The sequence below is a fragment of the Cervus elaphus genome, chromosome 9 (assembly GCF_910594005.1).
Source record: "Cervus elaphus chromosome 9, mCerEla1.1, whole genome shotgun sequence".
NCBI lineage: Eukaryota > Metazoa > Chordata > Mammalia > Artiodactyla > Cervidae > Cervus > Cervus elaphus.
The window spans coordinates 55,324,776-55,350,500 of NC_057823.1; the positions used below are offsets into that span (position 1 = coordinate 55,324,776).

Here is a 25,725-nt window from a genome sequence, read left to right on the forward strand (position 1 = left end):
CATCGTGCTTTTCACCTCTAATAGCCAACTTCCAAATGTCTAGCATTTTCCTTTCTAGAAAATATTTTGGTGGGAGTTTGAGTGCCAACATTTTTATCACAGAACCAGAATGTTTGAAAAGACAGATTGCAAAAGGGAATTCCTTTGGGGACAGTGCTGAATTTGTTGCTTTTTCTCTTGAAGTTTCTCTCAGGGCTTACTGTGTCTGTGGGGTATAAGACAGGGCCATACATAATGTCTGGCAGCTGCTGGTATTTTCCAAGTGGCCCGGTGCCAGGGAGAGGTTGCCAGGAGACAAATATATGCACCTTTCTTTGCAGAGCCTTTCCCCCCTCCTCTTTCTTCTCTATTTGGATCTCAGGTACAGAGAGAATGATTTAATCATTCTCCCCGATTTGTCATACGTGGTCATCCCAGCCCCTCCCGCCCTCCCTCCCTTCATGTGTTCGTTCATTCACTCATTCCCTTGGAATTCTTTTCCCGCCTCCTATTCCTGTCCTCCCTCACACTGTTCTAATGTATGTCTCTAAAGTGTACCCTTGGGCAGTTAGTCTCTTACCTACCCGTGTTTTAAGTTTTACCAAAGTTTCCTGTGTTCTTTTTCCTGCTGTGCTCCCTCAGTGTTGTGTTGGGAGCCGTTCATGGTCCTCTGTGTACTCACAGTGGCTTCTGTCTGCTGCATGCTCCGCAGTGTGTGACTGTGCGGAGATGCCCTCCACCTGTGCGTCCTCCCACTCCTCATCAACATTACCAGTACCACAGTGAACGTCTTCGTACAGGTCCCCTTGTGGAAGAATCTCCTTGGGGTTTACCCTCCGGGAGAGTTGCTGGTCAGTCAACTCTCGTTGTTGTTGAGAGGGTCAGTTGTTGTGTACACGGGTCAGTACACACCCGTGTGTGTACTTGGTTTGAAGGAAGGCTCTCACCTTTGTGACCTAGAGTAGCCTGTTCACAGTTCCCCCAGCCCAATGTGACGATTTCCTCATTCCTGCCAGCTATTTTATATTCAGCTTTGTAATTTTTTTTGCCAATCTAATAGATATAAAATGGTAGCTCATTGTTGTCTTAATTTGTACTTCTCTGATAATTGATGAGTTTACTGGGTGTCCTCTTCTGCTTTTTGCCTGTTTGTGTCCTTTGCCCATTTTTCTATTGCAGTTACCATTTTCTATTGATGATTTATAAAATGCCTTCTATATTCCAGATATTAATTCCTTGCTGTAGATTTTAAATATATCTTCGTATTTTGCCATCTGACATTTGATATTATGTGTGATATCTTCCCTTGAGTGTAAAGCTTTACTTTTTATAAATTCAATTTTTTTTTTTTTGCCTCTGGTTTGTGATTTTCAAGTTGTGTTTTGAAAAAGGCCTTCCTGACCATGTTGCAAAGATGTGCACTTACACCTACATTTTCTTTTATTGGCTTCGTGATTTTGTCTTTCAAAATCACTTAGGTTTCTAACCCAGTTGATATCTATTGTTGTATATGGTGTTTCATAAGGATTCAATTTTGTTTTAAAAAGCCAGTTTTCCCAACAACATGTGTGAAGCTATCTGTTCTCTCCCTCTTTTACTTGTGATACCAGCTTTCTTGTGTATTATGTTTGCATATCTGAGCTCTGTCTCTGAGCTCTTTATTTCCTTGGTCTGCTCTGTCTGTCCTTGTGCTAATACCTCTCTGGTTTTAATATGATGACTTTGAGGCAAGTCTTAATATCTGGTAGTTTAAGTCTCCTCTCTTTGCTTTTCAACGGTTTACTTAGCTGATTGTGGACCTTTATCCTTCTATATAAATTATAGCATAAATTTGATAATTTCCTCAAAAATTTGAGATTTTCATTTGGAATTGCATTGAAGTGTACAGGTTGATTGGCAGGAAATTGACACCTAAAAATAATATTAATAATGGTTTACTCCTCAATGTCGTTTCTTACAGTATGCTTTACAAGTAACAAATACTTTTTTAAATTGAAAAATTTTTTATTGAAGAATAGTTGATTTACATTACTATGTTAATTTCAGGTGTATAGCAAAGTGATTCAGTTTTATATATATGTATAAAAGTGATATATATATATAAGTGATATGTATATATATATATATACACACACACACAGTCTTTTTCAGATTCTTTAGGTTATAACTAAATACTGAATATAGTTCCCTGTGCTATACAGTAAATTCTTCTTGTTTATCTAGCCTGTATATAGTAGTATCTGTTAATCCCATACTCCTCTAATTTATCCCTTCTCCAGCTTTTCCCTTTGGTAACCGTAATTTTGTTTTCTATGTCTGTGAGTCTGTTTCTGTTTCGTAAATAAGTTCATTTGTATCATTTTTTAGATTCCATATGTAAGTGATATCATGTAATATTTTTCTTTCTCTGGTTTATTTCACTTAGTATGATGTTCTGTAGGTCTATTCATGTTGCTGCAAGTGGCAGGATTTTTTAAATGGCCGAGTAATACTCCATTGTAAATATGTGCCACATCGTCTTCATCCATTCCTCTGTCAGTGGACATTCAGGTTGCTTCCATGTCTTGGCTATTGTAAACAGTGCTACTGTGGGCATTGAGGTACATGTATCTTTCTGAATTAGAGTTTTTGTCTTTCCTGGATATATCCTCAGGAGTGGAATTTCTGGATCATTTGATAACTCTATTTTTAGTTTTGTAAGGAACCTCCACGTATTCTCTGTAGTGGCTGCACCAATGTACATTCCCACCAACACTGTAGGAAGGCTCCCTTTTCTCCACACCCTCTCCAGCATTTATTATTTGTAGAGTCTTGATGATGGCCATTCTGACTGGTGTGAGGTGATACCTCATTGTAGTTTTGATTTGTATCTCTCTAATAATTAGTGATGTAGAGCATATTTTCACATACATCTTAGCCACCTGTATCTCTTCTTTGGAGAAATTATGTCTTCTTTGGAAAAATGTCTATTTAGGTCTTCTGTCTCTCCTCCTCCCCACGCCTATTTTTTTTTTTTTTGCTTTTGGGTTATATGAGCTGCTTGTGTATTTTGGAAATTTAGCCCTTGTAGGTCACATCATTGGCAAATATTTTCTTCTAGTCCATAGGTTGTCTTTTTGTTTTATCATTTCCTTGCTGTACAGAAGCTTGTGTGTTTGATTAGGTCCCATTCATTTGTTTTTGTTTTCATTTCTTTTTTCTTGGGAGACTGACCTAAGAGAATATTGCTACAATTTATGTCAAAGAAGAATTTTACCTATGTTCTCTTCTAGGAGTTTTATGGTGTCATGTCTTTATATTTAAGTCTTTAAGTAATTTTATTTCTGTGTATGGTGTGAGGGAGAGTTATAGCTGCATTGATTTACATGCGGCTGAAAAAACTGACACTTTTATAGTGCTAAGTCACCTCCTTCAAGAGCTTTGAATGTCTTTCCCTTTATTCACACCTCTGTTAGCATTTTAGTTTTCTGCCTAGAAGTCTTCTGTATTCTTGGTTAAGCCCTACATACTAAATTCAAATCCCAATCTGCTTTTTTTGCCAGTTGTATGGGCCGCTCAACCATGGATCCTGCTGCCATCAGGAACCTTACCTGGGTTTGTTCCTGGAATGTGAAGAATATGCAGCAGTGACACTGAGTTTTCTCTCTTTAGTCAAATTTGTAACCAGTAGTGAAGGGAAGGAAAAAACAGGATTAAGAATAGCAGACAAGAAGGAAGTCCTGTTTGTTGCTCCCTACGCTTCTTTACTGAGGAGGTGATCGCACCAGGGTCAGTCATCTGGACAGCAAATGACTGTCACTGATTTTCCCCTTTGTTATTACAAAGAACAAGAGTCTTCCCTGGGCAGGAATGTTGCCACCTTAATGCATATCTCCTGAGTCTGCATGTCCCGTCGCATCTTACGTTTGGTATAGTTGTGAAATTTACTCCCCAAAGGCTCTGTGAGAACTGGTTCATTCTCCTTTGAAGTGAGCCCAGGTCAGAAGCAGGAGGAGGCGCCAGGAAGGAACCTGTTCTCAGCCCCCTTCCTGTTGTCCTGTCGTTCCACTGGAGGGACAGTTGGAAAGCTGAGAACTTGTCACAGAGAGTACACATTCCAGTGCAAGAGATCCAGGGAAAGGCAGGCTGTTCTAGTGCGAGTTCGTCTTTACCAGCTTTGAAGTTTTAAATAATAAATGTCACTGCCTCCTTAGCTGTGGAAAGATGAGCTTGTTAGTGAAAATGTGCTCTCCCGCTGCTTTGCCAGCTGTTTGGAAGCCGACAGACTGAGATAGAGAGGGCTGTCTCCTAGGCTTGGCTTCTAGTGACGTGTCCCTTAGTGTGTTAACTCAGATCCCATGGGCCAGTCGGGTGGTTTCAAAGGAATATGCCTGAGTTGCCCTAGGTATGCCTTCTTGTGCGCTTCTGACCCCAGCTGGCTTTTCAGGGGGACGTTGCAGCCGTGTTCTTGCTCCCCCTCCTGCGATGTGTTCCTGTGCTTTACCCTGAGCCTTTCACTAGACTTAACATCTGCACTTTTACAGATACACGAGTGTGCGGGCAAGTGCCCACAGCCAGGTGAGATGGGCTTCCAGCTAGGCTAGAAAGACTTTAAAAAGGACCCTCCCTCCTCCCCAGAAGAAGGAAATATAGTTCTTCCTCTTTTATTTCCTTGTTTTAATCCCTTAATTCCTTCCAGTTTGTTTTTAACTTAATACTTTAACAAGAATCCTTTTTATCTGCATAATGCCTAAGAACCCACTTCAAGTTGCCAACCTGTCATTCACACTAGAGGTGAAGGGAAGAGCAGTGATTAGAGAAAGCTTGCAAAGTTGGAATTAGGATCTGTAGGGTGTGGACATTGAATCTCTGAATCTCATTCCAAAGGTTTGACAGATTTGTATTTTTGCTTATTATGAAAATAATATGAACTCATTGCGGAACATTAAGGAAATATAGCATGGATTTTAAAAAATTCAATAAGAATCATCTATAATTTCATCTCTAGAGATACTTCTTCCTTTTTCTTTTTTCATGATGTCTTATGTTTATTTTGCCAATGTCAGTATGTGTTTCTACTTAATTGACATTATACTGAACATACTTGTTGGTATTCTGCTTTTAAAAATTCACAAACTTTTTCTCAGATGATGAAAGTTGTTTATAAATATTATTTGTAATGGTTGTTGCATGCTCTGTCATAAGAGTGCATCCTAATTTGTTGACTATTTCCTGTCATTGGTCTTGAATGTCCTTTCCAGAGTTCTGCTTTTGTGAATGACTTCAGGGTGAGCATCCTTGTACATCCATCTTTATACACATTTCATGTAACTTCACATGAGAAAGTCCTAATGGGTGAAGTGGAAGAGCTGTTTCCTGGTGAATACAATTCCTGGTGAACTGGGAGGGTACTGTATGAATGATGCAGATTATCCTGCAGGCCCACTGGCCATGAAACCGTGGGTCAGTGCTGGGCCTCTCTAAGCTTCTGTTTCCCTGTCTGTAAAATGAGGATAAATCACAACCCTACCTCATAACCTTGCTGTGAGCATAAAAGCCCAGCACAATATCTGGCCTATTAGTGAATAAGTGCCTAATTACTGTGGTTATTATCCTTGTTGTTATCTGGTCATACCAATTACTCTCCCATATGAGGAAGAAAGAAGTCACTGGATTAGGGGAACCGCTTCTGGGCGGAGCAGGGGAAGAGAACAAAGGGCAGAAGCCAGCACGCCTGCTGCTGGGGGCTGGAGGCCACCCTGTGTTAATTCAGTGAACCCTCTGGATCCTCATGACTGCATTTCTCAAACTGGGGGGTGTACATTGCTGGCGACAGCCCAGATCATTTTGTATAGGACCAGACAAATGTTTCCAATTGCCTTTTAAATTATATATTTATTTAATGTGTATTGACTGGGGACCGGCCCACAAGTAAACATAACTTCTCCCTGCCCCACCCAGTTTTCTAAATGTTACTGCTTAGCACAGGTGTCATTTTTTCAGGAAAGGAACAGATTTTTGGATTTGTGGTGCTATTTAACTCTGCTCTGGTGGTCTGAAAGCAGCCATAGACAATATGGAAACGAAGGGGGTGGCATTATTTACAAAACAGGCAATGTTGAGTTTGGCCCATTAACTGCAAGTTTGTTAACTCAGCATGATACAAAGATAGGTTTTTAAATATTCATCTCTTCAAAACAGCATGGGGTTATGGCAGCGAGCATGAATGTGGTGTGTGGATGGGTACCATTTGCGGAAATACTTTTCACAGCAAGCGAGTTACAAGTGAGCAAACAGGCTTAAAGATGGCAAGGTACCAGAGCTGAGTCTGCCCAATTGCCAAGATCATTTCCCCTACCATTCTTGTTGTGCATGAGATCTTTGCTCTGCCCTGCCGTCTGTCATTATGTGGGCAACCCAGTGGGACTGGAAAGAGTTTCATCATCAACTTCCAATACCTAACCCACCCAGCAGTTTGCCATTGAGGGGCCACCCCTTGTTCCTTCTTCGTGAGCCTCCTCCAGAGCCATCTGCTGCTCCTCACACGTCACATAGGATGCTGGGAGAACCAGAGTCACACATTGCAGTGACTCAAGCTTCCCAGGTGCAGAGCTGTGACATGGCTCATTACTCTCCCACGGACTTTGACAACACAACCACAGCTGCTTTATATGTTGTTTCTGTTATGTACACTCATTTTCTCGGCTATTATTCAGATTAGACTCCATAATGGTGCTGGATCAAGGCACTTCTTGTTTCATAAGGATAAGATTGAGGACAAGGAGATAGATGGGAGGGGCATCATTACCTTTCTCTGTTTGCCCATTGCCCTGCCTCTGGTGTCTGCATTCCCTTCATCTCTCTGCCTCAGCTTCCATTGATTGTAAAACAGAAAAAGAGATTGAGTCTTGAGGCTCGCAGGGGAAGAAGGTCTGATGGGACCACATGGGTCACTGTTTTTAAAATGTTCTGAAGTCTTCAGCCGTCACTAAAAAGCTAGCAGTCTCACGAAAGCAGTGAAGGACAAGAAAGCAGCTTTTCTTTTTTCTTTTGCTTCCGATTATCTTTGGCCTTTTGCTTTGAGGACACCCACAGTTGAGAGGCTGAAGACAGCCGTGAGTAGCCAGGATCCCTGTAGGATCAGAGCCATCCAGTGGCTGCCAGATCTCCACTGGTTGGTGGCTTATAAATAGAACATTTCCCCTCTTAAGCCTGAGAAGGATGGACGCATTAGTGGGGATGGTGGCCTGGCCTCCTATGTGCTGGCCCACAAGGGAGTCAGCTGAGTGCATCTTCCCCTCCAGCTTTCTCTCTACGCCTGCCAGCCAGAGTTGATAGAAGACAGGCGTGCATTCCCTTCCTGCTGCCCCCAGCCCCTCTTGGCCCTTTTTCTTTCCCTGTTTCCTCCATGGCAGATTTTTGTCACCATTACTTTCTTCTCCTGAGCCATGGTGGGATAAGATGGTCTCATGCTATCTCATTGAAGTGCTGACCCTCTGCAGCCTGCTTTTCCTTGAGTTGTGAGCACGGCACAGCTGGTTGGTGTGGCCTGTGTAGAGTGGCAACGGCCCAGCATGAGCACTGGGGGCCAGCAGGAGAGGAAGGAGAAGGAATGGATTGTTTCCTCCAAGATGCTATTCTCTGGGTTCCCAGCCCTTTGGTTTGGTGACACCCCATCCCCCATGGACATGGCTGACCCTGGTACTCCTCAGACTTGCCTGTATAGTCAGAAGACTTTCGGCTTGTCCTCAAATCCGTCCTCTCCTCAGCCAGCTTTTGACTGACAAATGCAGCCAGTGCGTGACTTTGCTGTGGCCTGATATCCCCTTCCCCTCAGCCATATGGCTTCTGGACAGACAGCAGGCTGCCGCCTGGCAGGTGCCCACCACCCTTTGGCATCCCAGTTTGGGCTTCAACCACGGAACAGCAAGCAGGTCTGTGGCAACATCCTTAACTCTTAAAGCCCAGGGCAAGGGGCTGTGGAGACAGAGACTGATTTACCTCACTGGCTAAGAATGCAGGCTCTTGATCAATGATATCATTAGTGATAAACATTATCATTAGCACATACTGTGTCCCAGGCAATGTGCTTAGTGTCTGACCTACATTATATTATTTGATCTTTGTAAGAACCCTGTGAAGCAGATGGTAGTATTGACCCCATTTACAGATGAGAAAACTGAGGCTTCATCCTAAGTGCAAACTTGTGGTTACTCAAGATCATTCCTTCCCACCCTAGTCAGTGTTTGCACCTGTCAGAGTGTGCACCTGTAATTCAGCAGGTGAGATTTACTGACAGATGTCAAATTCTGTTGCCCACGGAGTCGGGGGGGGGTGTTGGGTAGTGGTTGGGAATGTTGGCTCTGGAGTATTATTACACATGTGTCTGGAATCCCAGCCTCATGGTTTATTGAATGTGTGACCATGGGGAATTAATTTCTCCAGACCTTAGTTTCTTTATCTGTAAAATGAGGATAGTCTTACTGTCTACGTCATTGGTTTTTTTGAGAGTATCAAATGAGAATAAACTGGAAATTCTTTAATCAGTGGTGCTTGGTATTCTAAGCAGTCATTAAATGTTGCTCTCTGCTGTTATTATCAATAACATCATCATTAGCTGAAACCAGAGGCTATTTATATAAAGCCTGACACTGCATTGTTTCTTTCAGAGTTCCTCAGAGTGCCTTCACATGCATTGCTTTTTTTTTTTTTTTTTTTGATTTCTACTATGCTTGATCTTCAAGATGAGAAAAAGGGTCCGAGAGGTGAGGTATTCCCACATCATACAATATCATGGTGACTCCAGGTGCAAATCTTAGGCCTCAGATTCTGAATGGCATCTCCTTCCCTGCCTTCTCCTGCCCTGGGGTTTGTTGTGTCTGAAAAATAGCTAAACCATTTCTAGGGCAGATAAGGTAGAGGACGCGTAGTCAGAGGCAGGGAAGGGATCTAGCTGGACAGAGGAGATTGGTTTTCCACTTGAAACACGTCCACCTTTGGAAAGCTGGCACTGATCTCTCTTGGTTGAGAAATCAGTGCACAGCCACCCAGGCCTCGAGGTAGAAAGGAATTGAGGCCACTGGACTGTAAGTCATTCTTGGGATGCCCAGAGTCCCAGGTAGGAGACAAATAGTTCTGATTAAGATGGTTCACATTACCAAGGCGTGTATGAAGCCTTCCTTCTTCGCAGCTGTCCTGATTAGGAATTTTAAGGCAGACTAGGAGACTGCAGATGTAAAAACCCAGAAGGAAACAGTCCTTCCTCCATCCTCCCACCCCAAGCTGGCCTGCAGCTCCCAGCCTGTACTGTGCAGGAACCCGACTGCTGCCACTTTGGCTGCCTCTGTCTGGCTGAGAACTGGGACATCTGAGACTGGCAGGTTTATTCCAAGCCAGGCAGGGTTGTCATCTCTTCTTCTGCTACCTGTTTTACTTGCTTTACTCTCCATCCTTCTCGGCTTATTTTTCTAAATGTGTGTCTCCAGAAACCATGAGAAAAGAAGTTCTTCCTGGCTAGGGAAGAAAATTCTGATTGGTGGTGTTCATGCACAGAGGCCAGGGGGTGAATGAGACCCCTATCCGTGCTGTCCTGTGCTTCCCCAGGAGACCCTGCACTCTGGAAGGTACCAGGGTTCAGTCAGCTGCTTCCCATTGAGGTTCCTGGAGTGTCGGAACTGCTTCACCTATTGATTTCTTGGTGTCTCTGCTGGTGAAAATGTGGGTTGTAGTTGTTGCTTCCTTCAGGAGATGTGTATTGAAGCTATGGTAGTGAACAAGGCAGATAAAGTCCCTGAATGAGAGCAGGGACACCAAACAGAAAGCCAGCAGACAAAGGGAGGCTTCCAGGTGGAGAGAAGGGCTATGAGGAAGTAAGAACAAAGGGATAGAGAGTTACAAGGGAAGGGTGGCTATTTTATATTTAATTTATTTTTTACTGAAGTATAGTTGATTTTACAATGTTGTGTTAGTTACTGTTGTACAGTAGAATGGCTCAGTTATACACCGATACACATTCTTTTTCATATTCTTTTCCAATTTGGTTTATCACAGGATACTTAATATAGTTCGCCGTGCTGCACTGCAGGACCTTGTTGTGTATCCATCCTATATGTAACAGTTTGCATCCACTCACCCCAAAATCCCAGTCCATCCCCCTCTTGATGGGTGGCTGTTTTAGATACCAGGAACAGAGGAGGCCTCCTTGAAGAAATGACATTTAAGGAGAAACCTGAACAAACCTAGGGAGGGTGGCATGTCAGGAACTGGCAGAGAAACAAGCATGTACAGAGGCCCCTGCAGCGGAGAAGCTGAACTAGCCATGTTCAAGGAGTATCAGGAAGGACCCTTGTGACTGGATTGGCAGAGACCAGAGGGAGAGTGTTTAGGTAGACTGAACCATGTGAGGCTGTGGTCAGGAGGTAGGATTGCATTCTAAGTGTCGTAAGAAGTCCCTGGCGGGTTGTGATCAGGCGAGTGACATGAGCCAATGTATATTTTTAAAAGATGACTCTGACCACTGGCAGAGAATACACTGTAGGGGGCAAAAGGAGAAACAGTTGAGAGGCTATGGGAACAGTCCAGGCAAAAGATGATGGTAGCTTGGACCAAAGTATTAGTAACAGAGATGATGAGAAGTAGCTGGATTCTAGGTTTAAGTTATTGCTGATGGGACTGGCTAACAGATTGGATGTGGGGTGTGAGAGATGGCAAGGAATCAAGGATGACTGTTGAAATAGGACAGCTTGCTGATAGAATGTGGTACCCTCCCATCTTGTCCTTTCAGCCAGGTTGAAGGTGGTGCCTGGGCTGCTACAGATTAGGACAGTAGCTCCCAAATGTGTTGTTTGTCACCTTCATTATTTTTTAACATGTGTATATGCCCCCTGTAATATTATTTATGTACTGTTTTTTAAAATTAACTCGCTCTTCTTAAACTACATTTATTTTAAAAATGCATCATACTTTGTGAGATAAAACAATAAATTTCTAGTACTTATTAAAGTAAGTATGTAACAATTGCAAATATTTATTTGTGAACTACTTGGAATCATTTCATATACCCTGATGGCACAAGCCAACATTACACTTTGAGGTACACAGCACTGGTGAATCTTTTTTATTGGATGAGGAATGTGGAATAGATATCACCCATTAACTAACAGTCAATAATCATTTGTAGTGGTCTTTAGTGATAATAATTTTAGTCCCTTGATGTACAGTACAGTGTTATCTATCCCACATGTGATTCTCACACCTGCTGAAGCATATCCTTTGGGAGGCACCCAGAATCTGCATTGAGCAAGCATGCCCCTGAGTCTGTCCCCTAGGTTTGGGAGCTACTTCTGGAGTAGAAAGGGCAGAATCCAGAAAATAGGACTCCAGCCCTGGTCCTTCTCTGACTAACTGTGTGAACTTCAGCAGAGGAACAGGGAATAGAAGAGAATGATCTCTGGAGCCAGACCAAGTTAGAATCCTGGTTCCACCACTCATGAACACCATAATCCTACAGAAGTTCCTTAATCTTGTTTGATCCAAGGTTTCTTGCCTGCAAAGCAGGGCTGGTGATAATGATAATGGTGATGATATGGTGCAATAAGTGCCTACTCCAGAGCAATACCATGTGCGAAGTGTTACTACTGCCATCATCATTGTTGGTACCACTTAACATCGTGAGCCTGGCATTTCTCATCATAAAAACTTAACAGATATATTGGAAAAGTCAAATAAACTATGAGGTATTAATTTATTCTATAAATAGTGTTGTATTATCCTTCATTATACTTACTAGTGTGGAGACACAGCAAGATGTTTTTAGTAAGAATAGTAGCAATATGTACCCCCATGAGATTACAGTAAGGTTAACATGCACTTGGATGTGAAGAGTATTTCATCAACTGGAAAGTTTGATTCAAGTATTGTAGTGTAGTTACTATATCCTAATAATCATAGTACTGGTAATGACCATTTACCGAATACTAGCTAAGTCTCAGTTGCTGTGCATTTCATTTGACCTTCGTAGCATTAAGGTGAGTTACCATACCACACAGGTGAGGAAGGTGAAGCTTCTTGCCTAAGAGCATAATGGCCAGAGGTGGCAGAGACAGGAGTCTAAGCCAGGTCTGTCTGGCCTTAAAATTCATTATTCTCTTTCCAGTACATACAACTTCTGTCAGTGTTACTTCAGTTAATGTTAAAGTTCATTCACATTCCCTGAGTACCTACCAGCCAGGGAACAGAATAAAGGGCAGTTGGCAGTGAAGTGAAATGGGTCACAGGTGTGGGGAGCTGATCTGGGATTAAAACTGGCTCTGGGTAATTGCCCAAGTAGAGAACTCACACCTTTCCTGGACCCCACTGGAAGCTTCACAGCCAGGAAGCCCTGGCAACTCTGGGGCTTCACATGCTTAGGAAAAGGATGTGAGCCCCTCTGAGTGTGTGAGTCAACTGGAAATCTCTTCTCCAGATGGGATTTTGTATTCAATTCAGTGTGGGTGTTTTTCTTCATGGCTTTTAATGGTGCTGAAATTGATTAAATTCAGAAGGAGCGAGGCAGGCCAGGCTTTAAAGAGCAAATCACATAGGGAAAGTGAGTAAATTTCTGTGGTGAGAACGTGCCCCAGGAACTGTCCATAAAGTGGTGGGCTGGTCTCAGCAATTCCAGATGACTTCCTGTATCCATCAGCATTGGAAACACAGCAAGGACTTCCTTTACCTCAGTTCTCTTGTTTTTATTTCCAGAAAATTCCATTTCTCCCATAAAAAAAGAAAAAAAAAAACCTTGAAAGGTATTTTTTTTTTTAATCAAAGAAAAGTTGAATAAAGAAAAAGTCAGTCGAACACCAGCTTTAGGAAACTGTTAATTCCATCTAATTCACGTTGAGCCTAATTCAGGTAAGTCAGTTCCTCTCCTTTCGAGGAGAGGTCTGAGGTCTGTTAGAATTCCTGGGAGGCATGTCTGGGGTAACTTTGGGACATATTTCAAAGTGTCATTTTTTTTTTCCAGATTATATGTCCATCAGTCAGCCTATGCTGTGAGAAGGTCCCTTCTATTCAGAACTGGTGATTTGGCCACTTACCTAGTTTCTGGGTGCTTTGAATACTAACGATTTGGAGACAGGCAGCAGCTAGTCAGTGATTTTTATAAGAGGGACTTTGGGACCTCAAGAGTGAGTGGCACAGAATTCTGGAGGTGAATGCTCTTATTTTCTAGAGCTTTCTCTACCCTCAGGCCTGTCTGACTGTTTTTGTTTTTTGTTTTTTTTAATGATTTTATTTATTTATTTTTATTTCTGGCTGCACTGGGTCTCCATTGCTTTTCTCGGGCTTTCTCCAGTTGCAGTGAGTGGGGACTACGTCATTGTGGTTTGCAGGCTCCTCATTATGGTGGCTCCTCTTGTAGAGCACAGGCTCTAGAGTGAGGGCTCAGTACTTGTGGTACACGGGCTTAGTTGCTCCGCAGCATGTGGGATCTTCCCGGACCAGGACTTGAACCCATGTCTCCTGCATTGGCAGGTGGATTCCTATCCACTGTACCACCAGGGAAGTCCTGTCTGATTGTTTAGATGGCCTAGTTAGTATGTGCAAGCAAAGGATTTCTATTATTAAAAGTGTCCAGGAAACCTAAACTTGGTTTTGTTTCCTCTGTTCTATGTCTTGGCTTGCATAGTTTTTGTTTTTCCCTGATTCTTAGGGCTGTACTGCTTGGTAATACCTGTTTGTATTGATACAGGAAGGAAGGAAGTGGTTAGATTAAGCCATTCATTTCTTTATTTAACCTTTTATCCTCACAAAAGATGGAAAAGCTGAGGAGCAGAAGCTTAGATAACCTATCTGCTTTCATAGGGTTTACATCAGTTGAAGTTTGAAACGTCAGTTTGACTCTACCACACTGCCCCTCTGCAGCTCTTCCTACCATTCAGTCACCACTTTACAGATCCGTGTATCCAAAATGAAAAATTACACCAAATGAAAAGTTACATGCTTCTACTTCATTTCCAGCATTATGGTGGACGGTGGATGACAGAGATTTAGTAATAATGACAATAAATGAGTAAAGTTATATATGGACCATTGTCTTTATGAATGCATATCCGGCTTGGTAGACAGACATCTTTTGCAGGATTGTACAAATAAATGTAGCTTTGTACTCCTGTTGCATACTCTGATGGAGAGGTTGAGGAAGGCATCAACCTAGGTGGAGGGGTCAGAGAGGCTTCTTTACAGGAGATGATACTTGAAGGGGAAGACCTGAGAATTTGGAGTCACATGGGCCAAAGGGCTCCCAGGGGTGAAACACAGCTTGTACAAAGGCTGAGGAGAAAGTGTGGTCAACTGGACACTCTGAGAGGAAGCCAGTGTGGTTGGGATGCTGAGACCTGGGGGAGGGCCCTGAGACGAAGCTGGAGCCAGACCATGCAAGGCTGTGTGGGCCTTGTTAGGGGCCAGGGTTATGCTTCTAAGAGCAGTGGGGTGCCATTAAATGATTTTAGGCAGAGAGGTGATGTGGTCTGGTTTTGTCAAGGTCATGGGGGTTGCAGGGTTGAGGGCAGATTGGAGGAAGTCAGAGGAGGTGTGCGCCAAGGAGACCAGTTAGGAGGGCCTTGCAGCTGTCCTAGTAACAGATGAGGGGACCAGGGTGGTGTGGTGAAGGCAGCGAGAACTAGGTAAAATTGAGATGCATTAGGTGGTAAAACTGAGGTGAATAATTTGGATGTGGGAGATAAGAAAGAAGGGAAGTGCTAAAGGTTAAGTTCATGATTTTATTGTAGTTCTCACTCTTTACCATTACCTACATGCTGCTGCTGCTTCTTTTTTTTTTTAAAGACCAAGGAAAGCTTCATAGAGGTAACATGAGGTACCAGAAGCTGCAGAACAAGGCATTGAAGGTTATGCTAAAATCCATGTGTATACCTGACCCACCAGTCTTCTTCTTTTAAACAATTTGACTGATCCTTAAAGTATATTGCTGTTTTAAGCCCATTGCAGTAAAGCAGTCAGTTCCTGGATCTCACCTGCTTCCCTCCTCTCAGAGTTCATACCCTGGGCATGGTAAGCAAAGACCAAATAGTTTGCTAGGCATCCTCCTCCCTCTTTGGCCCTAAGAATATCCAGGTTGACTGAGAGTCAAACTGCCTGTCCCATGTCCTTCTGTTCTCCATAAAACTTAGAGAAAATAGCTTTGTGTGACGCTGGCCCTTAACTTCCTCTAAAAACAGACAAATAATGCTTCAAAAGTTGACATGACAGTTAAGAGGATGACCCTTTTCTAACTTGGCAGGTCAGCCTGGGTGTTTGTGTGAGGTCTGTGAATATTCATTATCTGACAACTGTTTGGCCTGCCCTTTGTGTAAACCTGGGCAGAGCTAAACTCATGGCTGAGAGAGGAAGGTGAGCCAGTCCAAGCCTTAGCTGCCAGACCGTGAGTGTCTGGCCCAGGAGGTACCGGCCCTGCAACAACTCATTGCCAGTCAAATTAAGGGAATAATGCAAGCCTAGTAGATATTTAATGAGAGATTATTTCTGGAGATTATAAGGATACAGCAATTGCAAATAAATCCCTGACCTTTTCTGAGCCTAGGCTCAGTAAAAGAGCTGAATCACCTGCTCGAAGGGATTAAGGACAGCCGCTTCCATCTGGCGGGCTGCTCAGACTTTTTCTTTCATTAGCAAACTCTGCTCAGTTGTGATGGTGTTCTAAACCTGATAGTGGGAACTGGATTTTTCGAATAGGAGATCTCAATTAACTTAGATTATGTATCTTCTGGACAGTGATCAGGACTAATGATCTGATTATGGATTCACTGTAGTCCCTGTCACATCAGTGGTACTCAGTACATGTTAAATAGGAAAGAAATTGTTCATCATCAGTATCCTAATCACGATGTCAGCAGGAAACTCAGACTGGTGAGAATAGAATTCAAACCTCTGTGTGTGTGTGTGTGTGTGTGTGTGTGTGTGTGTGTACACACGTGTGCACACCAGAGATAGAGAAATACAGAGAAGTGCCAGGGTAGGGGGCAGTGTAATAATTTATATCAGTTACAGTTTAGAGATTTACAACAGTGATAGTTAAAGTGTTTTTCATGAGTTCCTTATTAGGACTGTTGTTTCATATTAATTCCATCTCTTAACACAGTTTTGTTTATGAAACTGTAGTAATTATCATCAGTATGCAGCTTGAACACGTTAGAGGCTTATAGTGTTACCTTGAGCTCTTAGCATTTGTCTTGGCAATATATGAATTTGTTATATGCATTTGAATTTAGACAACTAATGATACTAATATTGTTACGTGTGTAATGACTTTATGTGTAACATCTGTGTAAGATTTATTTCATGAAAAGGGTTTTGCTGGTATAAAACAAATTGGAGAACTTCTAATTTTGGGAAAACCAAAGAAGGAACATTTACTCAGAGATTTTGGGTGGGGGGCATTTTTCTTTGGCATTTTCCAAAAGACATAAGTATAATTAGTGTGGCTTAGTGGAATTTAGTTTTTTTCTGAATATGCTTGGGGGATAGCATTGTATTCTTTTCCATTAGCTATTACCTACTTAGAGAAGGAGCCAACTTCCCACAGTTCCATGAGAAAAGGTCAAGGACTGATTTGTCTCTGCAGGGTTATATCTAGCTCTGTCCGTATTTCTTCCAGTAGTTGGGCTAGTGGCTTTATGAGCATGTATCTTCTGGCCACTGGGGTCATCCCTGTCAGCTGCCAAGTTATTTCTAATTTTAACCATGTTCACGGGGTAAGGAAGCAAAATAGTCTTTGTCCAGAACAGAAGTTCGTCAATGCCTAGAACACGATCATGTTCACAAACCTACCCTTAAAATTTCTAAATTTGGAATCCATCTCAGCAACTCCCCAGAGCACTGTCCACAACTTCAGTCCTTTCTCTCCCAAACTTCCTTGACTATCATCCCTGTGTAAGAATCCTCCTAATCACCTCTCAAAAGAAGAACCAAAAGGCTTCAACTGACTATTGAATCATGTTATGGACATTTAGGTAACATCGTTAAGCATAGAAAACAATTTCCCCTCTGACAAATACTTGTCAGTAGGCTCTATTTTGACTACTGTATAAAGGAATGAACTTTCTCCCCTACACATGAAAAGATGCCCAGCACCAGTAGTCATTAGGGAAATGCAAGTAACAACCACAGTGAGATACCATTTCACATCCAGAATGGCAGTAATTAAAAAGACAATCACAAACATTGGTAAGGACCTGGAGAAATTGGAATTTTCATATGTCACTGGTGGGAATGTAAAGTGGTCTAGCACTTTTAGAAAGCAGTTTGGCATTTCTTCAAAAAGTTAAGCATAGAGTTACCATATAACCTAGCACTTCTAACCTTGGGCACATAATGAACAGAAATGAAAATATATGTTCACACAAAGATTTGTACACCAGTGTGTTCCTAGTAGCATTATTCATAATAGCCAAAAAGCAGAAATGGTAACTGATGAATGGATAAATGAAATGTGGTATATCCAGGCAATGAAATGTTATTTAGTCATGAAATGGAGTAAAGTACATTGATGCTGCATTGTAGAGAAATCTGGAAAGCATTATACTAAGTGAAAGAAACTAGATACAAAACACCACATATTATATGATTGCTTGTACATGAAATGTCCAGAATAAGCAAATCTATAGAAACAGAAGATAGATTTCTGGTTTCTAGGAGCTGAGGGAGGAGGGAAATAGAGTTACTGTTAATGTGTATAAGGTTTTTCATGGGAGTATTGAAAATGTTATGTAGAGAATGGTGATTGATTCATGACTTTGAAATATACTAGAAATTAATGAATTGTAAGTTTTAAATGAGTGAATTATATCTTAGTGAGTTATCATTTTTAAAAAATCTTGCTTTGATTCCAGTAGATATTTAGACTATGTATTACAGTTTGTCATAAAATTTGAGAAAACTCGATGGTATGAGTTGAGCTTTATTTAGAAGAATGATCCTTTTCTGAGTCAGAAAGCTATATACAACACAATTTGCAGAGTAAACACTCGGTTCATATTAGAAGAAGCAAGGGATTAAATTAGTAGACTCTCTGTAGCTTTAAGAGAACAAGAACAATGGTTTGTATAGCAAGTGCTCTGCAGGAAGAAAAACATCATTTCCTCCCCCTTTCCGGTACTTTATTTACTATCCTAGAGATAGTAAGTATGTTTAATAATAAGTACCACGAAGTGACATGTACACATGTAAGAGCTAAAGCTGGTTCTCTTTGGGAAGAGAAGTTTGGGGAAGTTGCCATTCCTTTTTGGTTTGATTTGGGGAATTTTCAGTGATTTTTTTAAAGGATTTTTTCCTTCACTGGACCTATAGTCAACCATATACATTAAGAATGGAGAGATTCCATTTGGATGAGATCCAAGATGAGTTCAAGTTCTGCTCAGTTCTCGTATTTTATAAGTGTATTTCTTGCCCTGGGATGACAACAAATCATTTATAAATACTCACTTTCCTTCTTCCTACCATTCCCTTCTCCACTCAAAACACTGGTTTGTAGAATATCTTGTCCTGATATCCTAAGGAGGTCAAAGATTCTTAAAGATTACCACGCACATCTTATCATTGGATAATCAGAGCATGGGGATGAATTTTGTTGGGTTTTCAGCCCTGTTGCCAGGTTGGCAGTTGATTCTGTGCTATGGAAAAGTTGGTGCTGCTTGTCATTTATTTTCTGAGTGACAGGAGGGAGTTTGGAGCAGATGGAGAACCCTGTCACCACATAGAGGATGGGTCTTCCACATTAGTGCTTTTCCCTTAGATATCTTCTTTGTCCTTGGTTTTAATTCCTTGTTTTAGTTTAGTTTAGTTTAATTTAGTTTTAGTTTAATGTCCTTGTTTTAATCCCCGCCCCTCCCCCCCCCGTCACTTTTCCTTTTTTTTCCTTTTTCTAGTCATCTGAGCAAAATTTTATTCTTCCCTTTAACTCAGAGTCACTTATTTTTTTATTTTTCAGAGTCACTTTTAAGGCAATTAAGGTTTTACTGGCTCCTTATATGAGTCTTCCACATATTAGCTCTGCAGCTTTGGTCAAGATAGTTAGCTTTGCCAAATCTGTTTCTTCTTGTATAATTTGGGGCTCATGATAGTACCAACCTAGAGGACTTATTAAACAAGGGGAGCTCTGTGAAGCACTTACCTGACATTTATTGAGCATTTAATTTATGCCTTTTTTTTCCCATTTATTTTTATTAGTTGGAGGCTAATTACTTTACAATATTGTAGTGGTTTTTGCCATACATTGACATGAATCAGCCATGGATTTACATGTATTCCCCATCCCGATCCCCCCTCCCACCTCCCTCTCTACCCGATCCCTCTGGGTCTTCCCAGTGTACTTGTCTCATGCATCCAACCTGGGCTGGTGATCTGTTTCACCCTAGATAATATACATGTTTCGATGCTGTTCTCTCGAAACATCCCACCCTCGCCTTCTTCCACAGAGTCCAAAAGTCTGTTCTGTACATCTGTGTCTCTTTTTCTGTTTTGCATATAGGGTTATCGTTACCATCTTTCTAAATTCCATATATATGTGTTAGTATACTGTAATGGTCTTTATCTTTCTGACTTACTTCACTCTGTATAATGGGCTCCAGTTTCATCCATCTCATTAGAACTGATTCAAATGAATTCGTTTTAATGGCTGAGTAATATTCCATGGTGTATATGTACCACAGCTTCCTTATCCATTCGTCTGCTGATGGGCATCTAGGTTGCTTCCATGTCCTGGCAATTATAAACAGTGCTGCGATGAACACTGGGGTGCACGTGTCTCTTTCAGATCTGCTTTCCTCAGTGTGTATGCCCAGCAGTGGGATTGCTGGGTCATGTGGCAGTTCTATTTCCAGTTTTTTAAGGAATCTCGACACTGTTCTCCATAGCGGCTGTACTAGTTTGCATTCCCACCAATAGTGTAAGAGGGTTCCCTTTTCTCCACACCCTCTCCAGCATTTATTGCTTGGAGACTTTTGGATAGCAGCCATCCTGACTGGCGTGTAATGGTACCTCATTGTGGTTTTGATTTGCATTTCTCTGATAATGAGTGATGTTGAGCATCTTTTCATGTGTTTGTTAGCCATCTGTATGTCTTCTTTGATGAAATGTCTGTTTAGTTCTTTGGCCCATTTTTTGATTGGGTCATTTATTTTTCTGGAATTGAGCTACAGGAGTTGCTTGTATATTTTTGAGATTAATCCTTTGTCTGTTGCTTCATTTGCTATTATTTTCTCCCAATCTGAGGGCTGTCTTTTCACCTTGCTTATAGTTTCCTTTGTTGTGCAAAAGCTTTTAAGTTTAATTAGGTCCCATTTGTTTAGTTTTGCTTTTATTTCCAATATTCTGGGAGGTGGGTCATAGAGGATCCTGCTGTGATTCATGTCGGAGAGTGTTTTGCCTATGTTCTCCTCTAGGAGTTTTATAGTTTCTGGTCTTACATTTAGATCTTTAATCCATTTTGAGTTTATTTTTGTGTATGGTGTTAGAAAGTGTTCTAGTTTCATTCTTTTACAAGTGGTTGACCAGTTTTCCCAGCCCCATTTGTTAAAGAGGTTGTCTTTTTTCCATTGTATATCCTTGCCTCCTTTGTCAAAGATAAGGTGTCCATAGGTTCGTGGATTTATTTCTGAGCTTTCTATTCTGTTCCATTGATCTATATTTCTGTCTTCATGCCAGTACCATGCTGTCTTGATGACTGTGGCTTTGTAGTATAGTCTGAAGTCAGGCAGGTTGATTGCTCCAGTTCCATTCTTCTTTCTCAAGATTACTTTGGCTATTCGAGGTTTTTTGTATTTCCATACAAATTGTGAAATTTTTTGTTCTAGTCCTGTGAAAAATACCATTGGTAGCTTGATAGGGATTGCATTGAATCTATAGATTGCTTTGGGTAGTATAGTCTTTTATTTATGCCTTTTGAAGGAGACCAGCACACAGTTAGTCCTAAAGCTCCTGACAACAGCAAAACAAGTTAAAGTTTGCCTGGTTACTCCTTCAGTAAAGTACTCATCACTCTGTGCTGTGTTTCTTCTGCTGTTAATAGACGATAACCTTGCAGAGAGTTACCATGAGAATTAAATGAGATAATATGTGCAAAGCACTTTGAACTGTACCTGGCATATGGTAAGCTCTCTGTGAATGCTAGCAGTTTTAAATTTTGAATCATTCCTGTACTTTCAGTGGAAAAAAAGAAAAGAATCCTTGGCAACACCATGGGACTGAGTCATGCTGGGTTGGTCAAGCCCTGTTCCAGGGTTGGTATGTGTGTGGCCAGCAACTTGACTGCCTTCTTCTTCCTCTTTCAGCTGCACAGTTGGACAGCATTGGCTTCAGCATCATCAGGAAATGCATCCATGCTGTGGAAACCAGAGGTAAAATAGTTCAGCAGATGGCATTGTTCTCAGTGAAGGTCACACATCTGGTGAGGTGGCAGACCTGCTACCTGCTATTTCCCAACCTCTAGTGACTCATTAACTCCCCAAACGCCATTGGCAGTGTGTTTCCACAGCTTGTGTTGTTCTGAAGCACAGGGGCTCTCAGCTGATTTGGTTCATTTGGTGTCATCAACCTTTTCAGCTAATAAAAAGACTGTTTTAAATGCATGCATATCAAATACATAGAATTATAAGGAATCTAGTTATTGATGTGTGTTAGTCAGTCAGTCATGTCTGACTCTTTGTGGACCTGTGGACTGTAGCCCACCAGGCTCCTCTGTCCAATGAATTCTTCAGGCAAGAATACTGGAGTGGCTAGCCATTCCCTTATCCAGGGGTTCTTCCCAACCCAGGGGTCAAACCCAGGTCTCCTGCATTGCAGGCAGATTCTTTACCTTCTGAGCCACCAGGGAAGCTACTGAAGTTACTGAAATTCGGTTAAAATACTAAAAACCATGGTTGTGATATAATAATATATCTGATTCTTTGTTTACACATCAGGTTCTGGCAGTGGGTCTGATAGCTAGCATAATTCAGAATTAGTGATAGTTCAGGATGTCAGTGACAGTTGTAACATATTAGGAAAATATCTTTGGTTTCCAGCCAAGTTGCGTATACTGCTAAAGCTGTGATTTGTTGCTTATGTTGTAAGGGAAGGAAATGTTTAATTTCAGTTATAGGTGGAAATAAAGTTGTGATAGTTTTCCTAAGTTGATAGACACCCTGAATTCTCTAGTGGGCTTCTTGGGGTTGTGGGCCCCAGATTAGGAATTCAGCCCAGGGTACTATCTAGGTAAGGAGAAAGGGTCAGGCCCCTGGTTTCTGCAGTGGTGCTGTTTCACACGTTGACCTTTCCTGGGTCCATAGGAGCAGCACTTTGAGGTCAGAGAGGCTGGTTTGTCAGTGGTCTCTGTCTTAGAGGAGACAGCTGCAGAGGAGATTCCTCAATTCTGGCAGTTTCAAGCTTTGAGTACATTGTCTGTTATATTCCTGAGGAAAGCTGATCGTTGTCTTTCCACTGGATTTGATTTGAACCATTGTCAAAGATGGGAATCTTAATTGATTTTCCCACATCTCAACCCTCCAGCCCTTTGTCTGAGGAAGTTCTGTCTTCTAAAACAGGATCCTTAACTCTTACAAGTTTAGAAATATAAGCATTATATTAAAGGCTATGAAGCATTGAGTAGAGGGGAAGAAGGAAAAAAAAACTAACCGTATAAACCTCTACTGCTGTGCATCTAGTCCAAATTTATTCTTTCCAAAGTAATCATTATAATGTGTGCTATTTTTTTTAAGTTTGCTTATTTCTGCTATACCTTCCTTTAATAAAGAGTTTCAAAGATTTGTAAAACATAGCCAGAGAATATAAAATAGAAGAAAGTGACATTTCTGGGAATTGATCTTGAGGAAATAAGGTCATGGGCCAGGTTGAGCCATAAAGATGTTTATACAGTAGTGTTAAGGTAAGAAACAAAACAAAAAACAGAAATGGGCCAAATGTCTCAAAAATTGGTTAAATCAAGAATGTGCTACATCCATACAGTAAAACACTCTGAATTTTTAGTGAAAATTTTTAGTGAAAAATGCAGTAGAAATATATTTATTGAAATCTAAGGTTTTCATTAATGTATATTAAGTGAAAAATGCAAGTTCTGAACCAGCCTGTCCACTCTGTACCCATCCTTGGGACGGCAAGGAGAGGAAAGATCATGCTTGCATGGGCAACTTGTGTTGTGAGTGGCAGATTCTGCTGTCCTTCACTATCTTCCTTGGATTTGTCTGTTTTCCATAACTGCACTTTCGACACTTTTTAAAGTGTGTTACTAAGGTAATTTTTCAATAGGCGTTTTGATTTGCTTGTCATTTTAAAGGAATGAGAAATAAGAGGTACAGGGTTCAGTTCAGTTCAGTCACTCAGTCGTGTCTAACTCTTTGTGACCCCATGGACTGCAGCATGGCAGGATTAACAAGGGTAAAAGTATAAAACTGGAGCCAAAAGTGAGCTCCCCTCCTCTCCATGATGAAGTTCAAGTTCCTGCAGAGGTGGGCCAGCCTCTTTGTCTCTCAGTTTTCAGCCGCCAAAACTGAGAGCAACATCTCCTAATCATTTAAACTCCTTCATAGTCTATGTGATAAATGCAAACCCACAGCTCAAGAGGGTGACTTTTTCCTGATGTAAAACCAGAAAAAATGTGCATTGAGTAGTAGAGGAAGAAGAGGGTCACCAACTGGTTTGATCTTTTAGCCTCCATCTCCTTGTCCCCACCCCCTCTAAAATGAGAATGAATGTGATATATTTTAACATCTAAAGAAGTTTTAACACAAAGAGGAAACAAGGACAGGGTGAGTTAAATGCCATTTTCTCATAAATGCTTGGGAGGAAGTGGGTTATCTCCTTACTGCGGTGCATGTATGTGCACACCACCACCATTGGTGGTGACCAGAGGTGAGTGAACAGACCTCTCATGCATGCTGAGGTTCGGCAGTCATCCACTGGGAGCTAGAAGAGTGTGAAGCTCTAGGAAAGCACAGGGACAGAAGGGGTGGAGATGTTGCAGAAACGATAAGCCCTTCAAGCCACCACGTGATTGAATAATGGTTCTGCTACTTAGTCACTTGAGGCCCATCCCTCAGGAGATCCAGGGTCTCCTAGCCCATGAACCATGCAGGATAATGTACATGCTTATATAGTCCATTTGAGCTGTAAAATCTTACCATTCTGGACTACTTCCTTTTGTTTATTAGTTCCATTTCTCTGAAGGCCTTGTTGAAGACACTGCAGTCAGCCTTTTCCCAGATTTCTTCCAGGAAATTTTGTTTTGGTCCCAAAGTAGTGGCCCTGATGAATGCTCTATTCATTCTGTCCTAAATTGTAGACTTACGTAGGTACTGGGGATATAATGGTGAAGAAGATAGACTCACTGTACTTAAAAGTTTACATGGTAATTGTGGGGGGAAAGCAAACAAGAAATTGAATAATAAAGATGATTTCAGATACTGTTGACTACTATTAAAAAAAGAAAACTGGTTAAGGCAGTGGAGAATAGTGCTGGTCATGGGATGTTTTTGATCGAAGAGGTGGCATGTAAGCTGACACCTCAGTGGTGAAAAGATCTGGGAGAAGAATGCTCCAGGTAGAGGGAATCCTGTGCAGAGGCTGTGGTTTGGGGGCTTGAGCTTTGCATGCTGGAGTAACAGGAAGGCACACATGGCTGGAGGCATGTGTGATAAAGCAGTCAGAGGTGGGCCTATGCTCAACTGTGTAGGGCCTTACAGGCCTTGGTAAATTTTGATTGTGATCCAAATGCAGTGGGAAGTCATTGGAAGATTTTAAGAAAAGAGATGATTTGAACTGACTGACACTTTGAGAAGCTCCTTTTGAGTACTAAGTAGAGGAATAAGAGGCAGCAGGAGACCAGTTAGTTGAGAAGTGTCAGATATAATGGGCTTGGGACCAGCAGGAAAAAAGTCATTTCACCACATCATTCCACTTGGCCTGGATGTAAAAGATGCAGTGGTGATCTAATCCTTGCAGTTAAATGAACAAAGCACTGAGGCTGGTTAGCTTTGGTTCTTTGTTTGGGTGTTTGAAGGTGAACCCCTTGTAGTCTATTTGCCTGTTTCCTTGGGTACAATAAAGGTGGTCGACTTTTTTCTTTATAAAGAAATTTGCACCACAGATGAATGAATTGACTAATTTCTCAGCCTTAGCTGATAACATTGTCCAAAATATAAAATGCCCCAACAGCTCAGTATTTGCATCTGTATGCAAAAATAGATTATAAAGTGTATATCCTTGTCTGTAGTGTGAACTTATTTTATCGTTTCATTTTTGGTTTTTTAAATGAAAAAACTGGTTAAATATGACATATGTAGAAGTGTATATTTCACATCTTTAAAAACTCTTCAGATGCTACCTTGGCAAGAGAAGCGGGCAGTTTCGTGCCCTGTGATGACTGAACTAACATGAGGACTGAAGTGTGCAGCACATCCATGAAATCCTAGACAGCTGTACCAAATCCCACTCCTTCGCTAAGAGCAGAGCTGAGTGACAGGGAATTTTAATTAGAGAAGCTTTTAGAAGTCCTGAGAAAATGAAAAAAGTGCATTTGGCTGGGTTGGCCTGACTAGTGTTCTGACGTGCCTCTAATTAAATCTTCACTGTTTCTCTTCTCAGGGATCAATGAGCAAGGGCTGTACCGAATTGTGGGGGTCAATTCCAGAGTGCAGAAGCTGCTGAGCGTCTTGATGGGTGAGTGCAGGGGCTCTGCCAGGCAGTTCCCAAGGGTTGAAGGGGGAGCCTCCTGAGAAGGAA

The 25,725-nt window shown here is 41.6% G+C and overlaps 1 protein-coding gene across 7 annotated transcripts in view; it reads left to right on the forward strand.

The window, feature by feature from the left end:
* Positions 1-25,725, forward strand: part of ARHGAP26 (Rho GTPase activating protein 26) — a 470,784-nt gene that overhangs the window by 252,573 nt on the left and 192,486 nt on the right. For all 7 annotated transcript variants that reach the window (XM_043913110.1, XM_043913112.1, XM_043913113.1 and 4 more), the window contains exons 13-14: positions 21,282-21,347; positions 25,588-25,662. In XM_043913110.1, the coding sequence (XP_043769045.1) occupies positions 21,282-21,347; positions 25,588-25,662 (141 nt within the window). The remainder of the gene's footprint in view (positions 1-21,281; positions 21,348-25,587; positions 25,663-25,725) is intronic.